This window comes from Dendrobates tinctorius, unplaced genomic scaffold, assembly GCF_039654945.1.
Source record: "Dendrobates tinctorius isolate UK_male_01 unplaced genomic scaffold, ASM3965494v1 ptg000057l, whole genome shotgun sequence".
Lineage (NCBI taxonomy): Eukaryota > Metazoa > Chordata > Amphibia > Anura > Dendrobatidae > Dendrobates > Dendrobates tinctorius.
In genome coordinates, this window is record NW_027361725.1 from 7,572,140 (window position 1) to 7,585,535 (window position 13,396).

General features: G+C 41.7%; 1 protein-coding gene across 1 annotated transcript in view; it reads right to left on the reverse strand.

The window, feature by feature from the left end:
• The window catches only part of LOC141091925 (cholesterol 24-hydroxylase-like), a 58,014-nt gene that overhangs the window by 8,012 nt on the left and 36,606 nt on the right, over window positions 1-13,396 (reverse strand). Inside the window, exons 6-11 of the mRNA XM_073577710.1 lie at window positions 6,501-6,639; window positions 6,218-6,328; window positions 4,718-4,874; window positions 3,043-3,105; window positions 1,420-1,492; window positions 909-993 (exon numbers count right to left, since the gene is read on the reverse strand). Coding sequence (XP_073433811.1) covers window positions 909-993; window positions 1,420-1,492; window positions 3,043-3,105; window positions 4,718-4,874; window positions 6,218-6,328; window positions 6,501-6,639 — 628 coding nt within the window. The remainder of the gene's footprint in view (window positions 1-908; window positions 994-1,419; window positions 1,493-3,042; window positions 3,106-4,717; window positions 4,875-6,217; window positions 6,329-6,500; window positions 6,640-13,396) is intronic.

The following is a 13,396-nucleotide window of genomic DNA, read 5'->3' on the forward strand; positions in this document are numbered from 1 at the left end:
ATATTAAAACACTGGGCAAAGTAACTTTACTACAGATAACTTAAAGGGTAGCTTCAGTTTTTAAAAAGTTTGATAAGTTGTAGCCACTATTTTGTAGGGTTGAGAGAAAAGATTTGCAGGACCTAGTCCAGCGGTCAGATTTCGTAAGACCAGAGCACTACAAGCCTCTTAGTAGGGTCATGTGCATATCAAGTCGCCACAATGACATTGCTCCGGACCTACAAATCCATGAGGTGTTACAGATGTCGGTAGGTAGGAGGTTCAGTGGGCTGGTACGGTATATACAGACTACCCATTCAGTCTCTGGAACTGTATATACAGACTACCCATTCAGTCTCTGGAACTGTAAATAGTTTGCTTAACACTATTAAGTACTTTTAATGGAGGGGTCCTTTTACTCAAAGGAAAAGGCAAAAGTGCCCAGCCTATCTACGAGTACAAGTAAAGTGAAGAACTGAGCCATCGACTTTCTACTTAGCCCTTCCAATGCTTTGCTCAAGCTCTAGTAATATTTTGTTCAATTATTGGAGATCTCCAGACCCAGAGCCCCCAGCACCAATCAAGACCAAGTTCCTGTGGATACATCATATTAAACCTTTTTAAAAAATGTAATGAAACTTTAATCTAATATTGGTAAAGTTACTTTGCTATATTTATTATAGTTGAATATAATTTTTTAATATATTTTGTAGATGTTTGTTACCCTGGATTGTGGCTTTCAAGTATAGCAATTGTGGCAACGCTTTGCCTGATATGATGAGTACTAACAACGTAATGGTAATGTTTCAGATCCAAATGTGAACAGAGCCTAATTTCAAGATGAATCTTTATGGGGTTTTTATTTGCGTTAAGTATGGTTGTAATTAAGAATATTTTAAGTCACTTTGTTGCTGCATCTGGGTGAGTACCTGGGACAGATATTGCAATTTTCCAAGATCTTCATATTCAATGTCTCTTTTGGAGCCAATAACTTCATCCACTTCAGCCTGGACCCTGAGGAACCAAAATGATTATCTGTCCAAGTAGCAATGTACTATATTGGTTCTGTAGTTATTGTTTTTATCTTATAATCTGGAATGCTTGGTAAAAAATGTTTTGCCCAGTTTCACCCCGCAGATGTGTTGTCAGATGTGTTGACCGTACTCCAAGAGACTGTGACTTTTTGATCTTGTAAGAAACATTGATTCTTGCTTATTAATGTAAGTTAAAATTGCTTGTCTATCACTTTGCAAAAATGGCCAAGAATTGAACTTCTTGTTAAAAAAAGTGACCCTGGCATATCCCTCAGAGCCATATTGACCTGGTACATAAGTGTTTTGCCTCTGTGGTTTCTCGTCGTACCTATTGAATGCGATGTCAATAGCAGACACTTTGTAGAGTAGATCAGGCTACTATATCAATGGTAGAAATATAAGCTACCTTGTCAGGATCTCTGGGTTACATGCTAACTCCATCACCGCAAAGGAAAGCTGGTTGGCTGTTGTTTCTTGCCCTGAAACCATATGCAAATCAATATTCCAATTCTTAGCATCATAAAGAAAGAGTGATAGATAGATAAACTGAAATATCACATGGTCATAAGTATTCAGACCCTTTGCTCAGTATTGAGTAGAAGCACCCTTTTGAGCTAGTACAGCCATGAGCCTTCTTGGGAATGATGCAACAAGTTTCTCAAACCTGGATTTGAGGATCCTCTGCCATTCTTCCTTGCAGAACCTCTCCAGTTCCGTCAGGTTGGATGGTGAACATTGGTGGACTGTCATTTTCAGGTCTCTCCAGAGATGCTCAATTGGGTTTAGGTCAGGTCTCTGGCTGGGCCAGTCAAGAATCGTCACAGAGTTGTTCTGAAGCCACTTTGTTATTTTAGCTGTGTGCTTAGGGTCATTGTCTTGTTGGAAGGGGAACCTTCAGCCAAGTCTGAGGTCCAGAGCACTCTGTAAGAGGTTTTCATCCAGGATATATCTGTACTTGGCCGCATTCATGTTTCCTTCAATTGCAGCCAGTCTTCCTTTCCCCTGAGCTGAAAAACACCCCCATAGCATGATGCTGCCACCATCATGTTTCACTGTTGGGATTGTATTGCGTAGGTGACGAGCAGTGCCTGGTTTTGTCCACACATTCTGCTTAGAATTATCACCAAAAAGTTCTATCTTTGTCTCATCAGACCAGAGAATCTTATTTCTCATAGTCTGGGAGTCCTTCATGTGTATTTTTAGCAAACTCTATGCAGGCTTTCATATGTCTTGCACTGAGGAGAGGCTACTGTCTGGCCACTCTGCCATAAAGCCCTGACTGGTGGAGGGCTGCAGTGATAGTTGACTTCGTGGAACTTTCTCCCATCTCCCTACTGCATCTATGGAGCTCGGTCACAGTAATCTTGGGGTTCGTCTTTGCCTCTCTCCCCAAGGCTCTTCTCCCACAATTGCTCAGTTTGGCTGGATGGCCAGGTCTAGGAAGACTTCGGCGGTCCCAGACGTCTTCCATTTAAGGATTATGGAGGCCACTGTGCTCTTAGGAACCTTGAGTACTGTAGAAATTCTTTTGTAACCTTGGCCAGGTCTGTGCCTTGCCACAATTCTGTCTCTGAGCTCCTTGGCCAGTTCCTTTGACCTCATGATTCTCATTTGGTCTGACATGCACTGTGAGCTGTGAGGTATTATATAGACAGGTGTGTAGCTTTCCAAATCAGGTCCTATCAGTTTAATTAAACACAGCTGGACTCCAATGAAGGTGTACAACCATTTCAAGGAGGATCACAAGGAAATGGACAGCATGTAACTTAAATATGAGTGTCTGAGCAAAGGGTCTGAATACTTATGACCATGTGATATTTCAGTTTTTCTTTTTTAATAAATTTGCAAAATTTCTAGATTTCTGTTTTTTTTTCAGTCAAGATGGGGTGCAGAGTGTACATTAATGAGAAAAAAAATGAACTTTTTTTTTGAATTTACCAAGTGGATGCAATGAAACAAAGAGTGAAAAACGAGGTCTGAATACTTTCCATACCCACTGTAGATACTTTACATAGATAGAATTACTGACCTGCTATGAAGAATGTGACAAAGTTATCTATTAAATCCTCCTGACTGCAACCATCTTCCAACTCTGAAAGAAGAAATAGAAGGAGATGATGAGAATCCAGAACAACATAATCATACATAGAGATTAAGCGTATTAGGAACACATCTTACCAAGTCTCAGGCGGTTTTGTTTTATATCATCAACTGTGGCTCAGGAGGTGAATACTATAATTTTAACAAAGCCACTCGTAGTATCTATCTAAAGAAAAAACAGCAGCGCTCTGTAAGGGCCAAGACATATGAAAACACTGGAAGCATTAAATATAAGTTGGAAATTTTGATATGATATGAAAGTGGCATGTCTAGTAAGATGTGGCAGTACCACAGCAAGTATTCCAGGGTCCTGAAGCAGCAAAATAGCCCCAGACCATCTAACAACCACCACCAAATTTTATTGTTGATATGATGTTCCTTTTTTGAAATGCTGTGTTACTTCTACGTCAGATGTAATGGAACATACACCTTGCAAACAGTTCAACTTTTGTCTCGTCAGTCCACAGAGTATTCTCCCAAAAGTCTTTGGGATCATTACGATGTTTCCTGTAAAAGACTGAGCCGAGCCTTTATGTTCTTATTGCTCAGCAGTGGTTTTCTTCTTGGAACTCTGCCATGCAGGCCATTTATGCCCAGTCTTTTTCTTATGGTGGAGTCATTAACACTGACCTTAAGTGAGGAAAGTGAGTCCTGCAGTTCCTTGGATCTGGGGTCTTTTGTGACCTCTTGGATGAGTCGTCTCTGCGCTCTTGGGGTAATTTTGGTTGGTCGGACACTCCTGGGAAGGTTCACCACTGTTCCATGTTTTTGCCATTTGTGGATAAAGGTCCTCATTGTGGTTCATTGGAGTCCCACAGCCTTAGAAATGGCTTTATAACCTTTTCCAAACTGATAGATCTCAATTACTTTGCTTCTTACTTCTTTAGATTGCGGCATGATGTCTAGCTTCTAAGGATTTTTTTTGTCTACTTCACTTTGTCAGGCAGGACCTATTTAAGTGATTTCTTGATTGATAACTGAGGTGGCAGTAATCAGGCCTTGGAGTAGCTCGAGAATTGAATTCAGCATCCCAAAAATGTGATATACCTCAGTTAATTTATGTTTTAAGGGGGTTGGGTGGGGGCAGTCACTTTATCAAACGCAGCGCCCTGTAGGTTTGGATTTCTTTTCCCCTTAGTAATAAAGACCTTCATTAAAAAAAACTTAATTTTGTGTTTACTTTTGTTATCTTTGTCTAATATTTCAATTTGTTTGGTGATCTGAAACATTTAAGTGTGACAAACATGCAAAAGAATAAGAAATCAGGAAGGGGCAAACACTTTTTCACATAACTGTATCTATCATTTAATACATCTATCTGTTTATTTATATATCTATAAATAGCTGGAATCCGATGAACAGTAAGTGATGGCATAGACTGTTATTACTTATTACAGAGAAGCCCTTTAAGTTTCTCATTTAGACAATATTTGCATTTCCCATGTTACCCTATCAGTTGTATAGTCTACTGATGTTTGTACCACCTACAAATAACTGTATTATTATTACTATTATTAGTATATTTATTCTAAATATTAAGGATGGAGGTGTAACACTAACATAATACACCCTTCATTACAATGCCTTAATTTCTCAGGACATACCTGCCCCTTTAAGAATCTGTGTGAGGATATCCACAGGTATGTCCTCCCCATCCTGAATTGCCTTCATCCTTCTCTTTATACACTCCTGGCCAGTTTTCCTCAGGAGTTTGATGTTCTCTTTGACGTCTCTAATGAAGGCCTGTTTTCCTGGAGTATACTAAAGAAGGAAACATGCGTGGTTTTATCCAGTAACTAATAACAGAGTTCAGTTGTGATATTTTAAAGGTCAATCATTTTTTGATCATTTGATCACAGGTTGAAACAGGCAGCAAGTGCTTAATTTCTCTGCTACGCCCCCAGAGTGGAAATAAAGTATTACATACTTCCTATTGAAATCAATGGGCTGACTAATAAATGGCCAACAAGCTAAGTCCTCCAGGCACATGCTTGGTGGTCACAGCCCCTTCTGCTAAAAATAGAAACTGAAGCTTGCTCTGATCGCTGCTGTATAAGCACTTAAGTACCATTGTCAGTGTTAAATTGATTTATTGCATGGCACAGTCATAAATACCACTGTGGTATTAAATTTAATGAGTGCGTGGCGAGGTCATTCTGGTGCCTATCACAATCATTCCATTAGCCATCATCCCCTTCTGTGACAAGATCTGAATTAGCTGATGGGTTAGCAACGTCAGGAGGAAGGCTTCTAAAAGCCATAGCTCGGCTTCGTAGGAGTTCAGTAATTGTACTATATACATCAGTAGCATAGTACCATGGTACTGCAGTATATAGAGAAAGCGATCAAATGATTGCAGGTTGAAAAACCCTAAAGAAAAACTAAAAAGAAGTTTTAAAACTATAAAAAAAAAAGTTTAAATCAACTTCCCAATTAAAAAAAAGAAGATATTTTTAATTTTTGAAAATATTAACATACGGTAATTGATATTTTAGTGTCCGTAAAAGTCCGTTAAAATTACGGGCCTCAGAAAATGGTGAAACATTTTTTCTTTTTCACAAAGTTCAAAATTTTTTTAACAACTGAAACAGAAAAAACCCTATAAGGGCTCATACTCACTTGTGAGAGACTCGCACGATTCTCGCACCAGTCTCTCGCATGAAAACCTGGCAGTGCCGCCGGCACTGGGACCGGAGCGTGCGGCTACAAGGAAATACATGTAGCCGCACGCTCCGGTTCGAGTGACGGAGGCAGTGCCACGTTTTCATGCGAGAGACACGCGCGAGAATCGTGCAAGTCTCTCGCAAGTGAGTATGAGCCCTAAGTTTGATATCGCCATAATTGTACTGACCTGGGAAATAATGTTACTGCGTCACTTTTACGCCACAATCAACTACATAAAATAAAACTCAAAATAAAATAGCAGGCTTGCAGGACTTTATCATTCCACTAAGAATTTTTTCCCTTTTTTCGGTACATTGCAAAATCCAAAACTACAATTCTGAAAGCCCAAAAATGAAAAATCGTATGTACATGCAGGGGTTGTTTATTATGTGTGTGTTTGCCTCCTCGCTGTGTATAAGTCAGCTGCGTATAATAAATACCATCGCTAAAGGATTCCGTGTCTCGATCATTCCTTTCATAACAGTTGAAATAGCTTTGGGGAATGGCGTCTGGTCATCATGAAGAGAATTCAGCTCCATCCCAAAGGCGACCTGGAAAAGGCAAATAATAAGACAAAAAGGTTAATTATAGTAAAAACTTTCCTACCTTTCAAGGGTGTTAAGGGTATGGGGCAGATAAGCAGCGCATATTTCAGGACGGACAACTCCTATAAGCAGTTTTCTAATATTTTCAGGCACAAATTTGAAGATTGTCCATAGGTACCTTGGCAATGACATCCAGGGTGAGTCTGCTCAGCATCTCGTGCATTCCAACCTGACTCTTTCCATCTGCCTTATCCCCCAGCTTGTCCACCAGGTCTTCTGCTTTTTCGTTGAAAGTTCCCATTAATCCTATCAGGTAACTTTGAAATAAAATAATTAAATAAACCACAAGATGGATTTCATCAACCAAGGTATCATTGTAATCAGTATAACGGCGCCGACCTGACACTTTCAATAGGTTACTGTGTACAATCCTGCTGACAGGTTCCCTTTAACAAAGTGGGTGTGGTTCTCAGTAGACACCCACAGAGAAAAGTTGAGTACCACTCCCATTTAGCTAACAAAACTAGAATTATATACAGGTTTGAGGCCATATCTCAGGAATGGAGAGGTGCAGAAACAGAAAAACAAAACGCCGGATTCAGGAGGACAGCGGCATTAACAGGTTAAAAATGTACAAATTTAAGACAAGTAACAGGACCTGATTAATTTGAACACCAATGTGGAAAGAAAAAAAAGTAGTTTCATAAGCGCTGCCAGACAACAAGAGAAAAGAGATGCCGTTAATAATTCAATGTATTTATATAGGCAATGCGTTTCAGAGTCTATCTGACTGCTTCATCAGGCACGTAAAAGTCAGGATGTCGGTCTTGACCTTATATATGGGTCAATCCTTACATAGGATAACATGATAGGTGTATAGTAAGATTATAACAATTACATATAAATAAAAATAAAAAACTACACAAAAATACAAATTTCACATTTGATTTTAACAATTACAAAAAACAAAACAGATACAAAATTATTAATATTTGCATATAATAAGAATTTGATCATGTCCAAAAACATTAAAAACTGTCCTTAGGTAAATTTTACTAGTACTATGAGGTAATAGAAAGTGTAGATTTGTCTAGATCTGATATAATAGTGAAATGATATTATAATATCGAGTTGATAAGCCCATAAAACATATTAAGAGAAGGGAAAAAGGGAAATGGGGAAGTAAGGAAAGGTGGTAGAATAGAAATCATGCTGTATTTTCAATGCATTTATTTAGTCCATCAGGGGCTAACGTAGCTAATTTGAAAATCCAATACGATTACACATAATGCTGGACAGAGCATTTCAATGTGAAACGGGCATGAGGTGTGCTTGGTCCCTGGACATCATATCTCCTAAGGTATAAATTGTCTTTTCATGCAGACATGCATATGTGTATTGGAAATGGCATGTTAACTAATAAGGCTATGTTTATACCATAATATGCGTGAGTGGCACTGCTTTGCCAGACATCCTATTTTGCAGCTGATTAAATATTAATCCTTGTACTTTGCTCCTTGCTTCACTTTCCTGTGTGATGTGTATACTTATATGTATGTGCCCATACTTTAAAGTGTCTTTGTTACTTTCTCTTATGACACTGCATAAAACTATTGCTGATATTATGTGTATGGTGTTTACGTAATATTTTATTCATTTTTGTCCAGATATTAGGGGGGAATGTTCAAGGGTAAGGCCTCTGTTTTAGAGGTATTTAATTTATATCCCGACACTTGTCGATACTCCTTCAAAGTGACTATGAGGTTGGGGAGTGTTATATGAAGTTTAATGAGGGTCAGTAAAATGTCATCAGCAAATAATGAAATCTAAAATACCTTATTTTGGACGTCAAGATAATAATATCTCAGGGGTAGAAGTATCATTGCCGCTAGAGGCTACACATTACCTTACATATAGCAGGGGGAAAGAGGGCATCCCTGCCTTGTGCCACTCGATATGAGAAAAGAGGGGGAGACACAAAAGGGCAATTTAATCGAGGCTGATGGGGATCTATACAATGTCTTTAATGCCATAAAAAAGTTCCCGAAATACCAAATGTTTTCACTGTCTCAAACAAGAAAGACCAGTTAAGTCGGCCAAATGACTTCTCTGTGTCAAAACTTAAAAAAGCGTTTGCGTTTTATTTTTGTTGGACACATCAATCAAATCTATCGCCCTTCAGGTGTTGTCCCCTCCCTCTCTACCTTTCGCATAGATAGGTCTTTCAACTTATTTCTAATCTCTACCATGTTCCTCAAAACCTGCAGCTGCAGTAAGTTTATGTTCTTCTGTTTTGAGTTGCAAAGAAAGATTATTTTCAAGTTTGGCATTAAGGCATATAAATGTGAAAAACATGAAGTGTGACTAGTGTAATGCAATTGAGTGCATCCATTTCCTCATTTTGATATGTAAGCTGTTTTTTGATATGCACCTGTTCAGACTAGTTCTAGATGTGCCGTCAGTTTTTTGTTATTTGTATGTTAGCTTTCTGACTGAGCACTCCGCCCTTCACCATGCTGTCATTTTAATTCCATCCAATCACATTTGGTTCCGATCTTCCTACAAATATATGCTTGACCAAGTTATTAGCCAGAGGTAAGTGTTCACACTAGGCAGTTAGGTCAGGGAACTATTCGTTCATGAGACTACCTTGACGTTGGTGAATGGGCTCACATTTTTTGGCCAAATTTTGTGCTAAGCATCTCATGTGTTTTTCCTAAATTTCAAAAGCCATTACGCTATTCACACTTCATGTATTTCACATTGATATGCCTTAATGCAATTGAGTGGAACCATTTCCTCATTTTGTTGTGGAGGGCCGACATTAATTCTACTCAATATTAATAAGGATATATTATAATTATTGATAAATTGTATCACTTAATATTGAGCAGAATTAAGTATGCTAATGAAAGGAGGTGGAAGGTCCCCTCAGCTGCCCGCCCTCTCCTCCTTCCGTATGACCCCCAGTGCACTTTAAGTAATGAAGGTGTTTCTGTACCAATGTATATATGTTGTTATGTGTTCTCCTTTAATCTGCTGTAATCTGCCATGTGTCTATGTATATACAGTGGGGAAAAAAAGTATTTAGTCAGTCAGCAATAGTGCAAGTTCCACCACTTAAAAAGATGAGAGGCGTCTGTAATTTACATCATAGGTAGACCTCAACTATGGGAGACAAACTGAGAAAAAAAAATCCAGAAAATCACATTGTCTGTTTTTCATTTTATTTGCATATTATGGTGGAAAATAAGTATTTGGTCAGAAACAAGCAATCAAGATTTCTGGTTCACACAGACCTGTAACTTCTTTAAGAGTCTCCTCTTTCCTCCACTCATTACCTGTAGTAATGGCACCTGTTTCAACTTGTTATCAGTATAAAAAGACACCTGTGCACACCCTCAAACAGTCTGACTCCAAACTCCACTATGGTGAAGACCAAAGAGCTGTCAAAGGACACCAGAAACAAAATTATAGCCCTGCACCAGGCTGGGAAGACTGAATCTGCAATAGCCAACCAGCTTGGAGTGAAGAAATAAACTGTGGGAGCAATAATTAGAAAATGGAAGACATACAAGACCACTGATAATCTCCCTCGATCTGGTGCTCCACGCAAAATCCCACCCCGTGGGGTCAGAATGATCACAAGAACGGTGAGCAAAAATCCCAGAACCACGCGGGGGGACCTAGTGAATGAACTGCAGAGAGCTGGGACCAATGTAACAAGGCCTACCATAAGTAACACACTACGCCACCATGGACTCAGATCCTGCAGTGCCAGACGTGTCCCACTGCTTAAGCCTGTACATGTCCGGGCCCGTCTGAAGTTTGCTAGAGAGCATTTGGATGATCCAGAGGAGTTTTGGGAGAATGTCCTATGGTCTGATGAAACCAAACTGGAACTGTTTGGTAGAAACACAACTTGTCGTGTTTGGAGGAAAAAGAATACTGAGTTGCATCCATCAAACACCATACCTACTGTAAAGCATGGTGGTGGAAACATCATGCTTTGGGGCTGTTTCTCTGCAAAGGGGCCAGGACGACTGATCCGGGTACATGAAAGAATGAATGGGGCCATGTATCGTGAGATTTTGAGTGCAAACCTCCTTCCATCAGCAAGGGCATTGAAGATGAAACGTGGCTGGGTCTTTCAACATGACAATGATCCAAAGCACACCGCCAGGGCAATGAAGGAGTGGCTTTGTAAGAAGCATTTCAAGGTCCTGGAGTGGCCTAGCCAGTCTCCAGATCTCAACCCTATAGAAAACCTTTGGAGGGAGTTGAAAGTCCGTGTTGCCAAGCGAAAAGCCAAAAACATCACTGCTCTAGAGGAGATCTGCATGGAGGAATGGGCCAACATACCAACAACAGTGTGTGGCAACCTTGTGGAGACTTACAGAAAACGTTTGACCTCTGTCATTGCCAACAAAGGATATATCACAAAGTATTGAGATGAAATTTTGTTTCTGACCAAATACTTATTTTCCACCATAATATGCAAATAAAATGAAAAAAAAAACAGACAATGTGATTTTCTGGATTTTTTTTTCTCAGTTTGTCTCCCATAGTTGAGGTCTACCTATGATGTAAATTACAGACGCCTCTCATCTTTTTAAGTGGTGGAACTTGCACTATTGCTGACTGACTAAATACTTTTTTTCCCCACTGTATGTTGCTATGTTCTGTTGCTAGCTCAGGGACAGCAATAATTAACAGTTGTGGACTGGGCTTGCAGCCACAAGGTGAAAGGAAGCTACAGCTTCCTCAGAACTGCCGAGATCATTAACCAGTGCAGACGTACAGACAGTCGAGGCACTGCCAGACCCCCCAGATGGGAGAGGTCTGTTGCTTCGGGCTAAATATCACCAATGACTAAAAAAGGACTACAACACAGGCTCTCTGTACTTTAGAGGGGCCTTCACTGAAGGGGTCTCAGGTGCCCAGATTCCAGAGGTTGGATGATTGTGATCCTCGGCTGCTGCGGCCTTTGTGGGTACGGTTGCAGCAAATGTCAGGGTGAGAGCAATAAATCCAGTGTTGAAAATTTGTCTTTTATGTCCATCCTTAATCCTTTGTTCAATAAAAAGTCACGTCTTCCCTGTTGGAATATAGCTGCATCTATGGACTCTTAATTGCCTGGACTGCTGAGGCCCGAGGAGAGAAGGTCACTCTGCTTGGGGGAAAGACCGAATCCATCCCAGATTGCATGTACAAGGGGCTGAGGTGTCTACAGACTGTGTTTAGTGGGTGACCTTGGTTCGGACTACCACCCCGGTGCCCCTGGTCTTACACTGAAATCCCCCTATATATCGTTTGAACCCGAGTACAGCCCCTCCTGTATATCATATGAGCCCCCCAACAGCCCCTTATATACTGTAAGAGCCTCACACAGCCTCCCCCCATATGCATCATGAGCCCCACACAGCTTCCCCCATATGCAGCATGTGTCCCACACAGCCTCCCCCATATGCACCATGAGCCCCACGCAGCCTCCCTATACATAGCATGGGCCCCAGAGCCTCCCCATGTACAGCATAAGCCCCATACAACCTCCCTATATACACTGCATGAGCTTCACACAGCCTCCTCATATACACTACATGAGCCCGACACAGCCTCCTCATATACACTACATTAGCCTCACACAGCCTCCCTATATACACTGCATGAGCCCTACACAGCCTCTCTATATACACTGCATGAGCCCCACACAGCCTCACTATATACACTACATGAGCAACACACAGCCTCCCTATATACACTGCATGAGCCCCACACCGCCTCCCTATAAACAGCATAAGCCCCACACAGCCTCTCTATATACACTGCATGAGCACCACACAACCTCCATATATACACTGCATGAACTTCACACAGCCTCACTATATACACTGCATGAGCTCCACACAGCCTTCATATATACACTGCAAGAGCCACACATAGCATCCCTATATACACTGCATGAGCTCCACACAGCCTCCTCATATACTGCATGAGCCCCACACAGCCTCCCTATATACACTGCATAGCCTCCCATGTGCAGCATGACGCCCCCATAGCCTCCCCATACGCAGCATGACACCCCCATAGCCTCCCCATGCCCACCCAAACATCCCATACAAATAAAAAAAAAAGAATGCATACTCACCTCGGTCCCGTTCCCCAGTGCTCTGCTTCTCTCCCTGCCTCCGGTGCGCTGACTCTCAGCAGTACACAGCCGAAGTGATGAAATGACGTAATCGTGTCAGCTGTTTCTGTTAGGGCTGGCGGAAAGCACTAAATTATAAAATAATAGTAGGTGCGTTCGTAGCCCGGGGTCCACCGTGCAGAGGTGGTACACTGCTGCTAAGTAATGGCGGAAGAATTAAGCGGTGTGAAACCAGTCACACATAGGTTATGTCACCCAATGTGAACAGAGCGAACTCTGTTACTGCACAGAGCCGCACCACCGCTGAAAGTAGATGCCGGAGCCTGTTAACTCACAGAGCTCGGCCAAAAGAGCGCACAGTGTACGGCCACAGAACTCTACCCCAAGGACACGGGGTTAGAGTCCTTCTAGGCCCACTGAACGCGCGGCGTCGCTGCCGCGAGCACCGCTGTAGACGCTGGCTATGGAGCACGTGCACTGAGGCGTGCTGAGTCCCTGGTGAGGCCAGATGCCTGACTCTACCTCATACCTACCTACACCTAAGCCTGGGCACTAGCAGGCTAGGCTGCACAACACATGCGTACCAAGGGTAGGGGTTTCTTAATGAGTCAGTCACCAGAGACATTCATACGTGCATACATCACTCACTCCACATAGTCTGTAAATACAGTCTACTAGCGCATGGGCGAGCGGCCATGCGAACCTTTTATAGCCACAGGCGTCTGGGACCTTCCTGGCTTCTCGGATGGGCCAATCCGAACACGAGCAGGACCTGAGCACGTGACCCTCGATCTCCAATGGGAGATCACTCCACGGGCATGCTCAGTGGCCCGACATGAGGACTTAGTCCCTGAAGAATCTTGCTGCTGAGCAGCATGCATTGTCATAGCTGTGCCAGAGGCGGCAACAGCAAGCAAACCCACGGA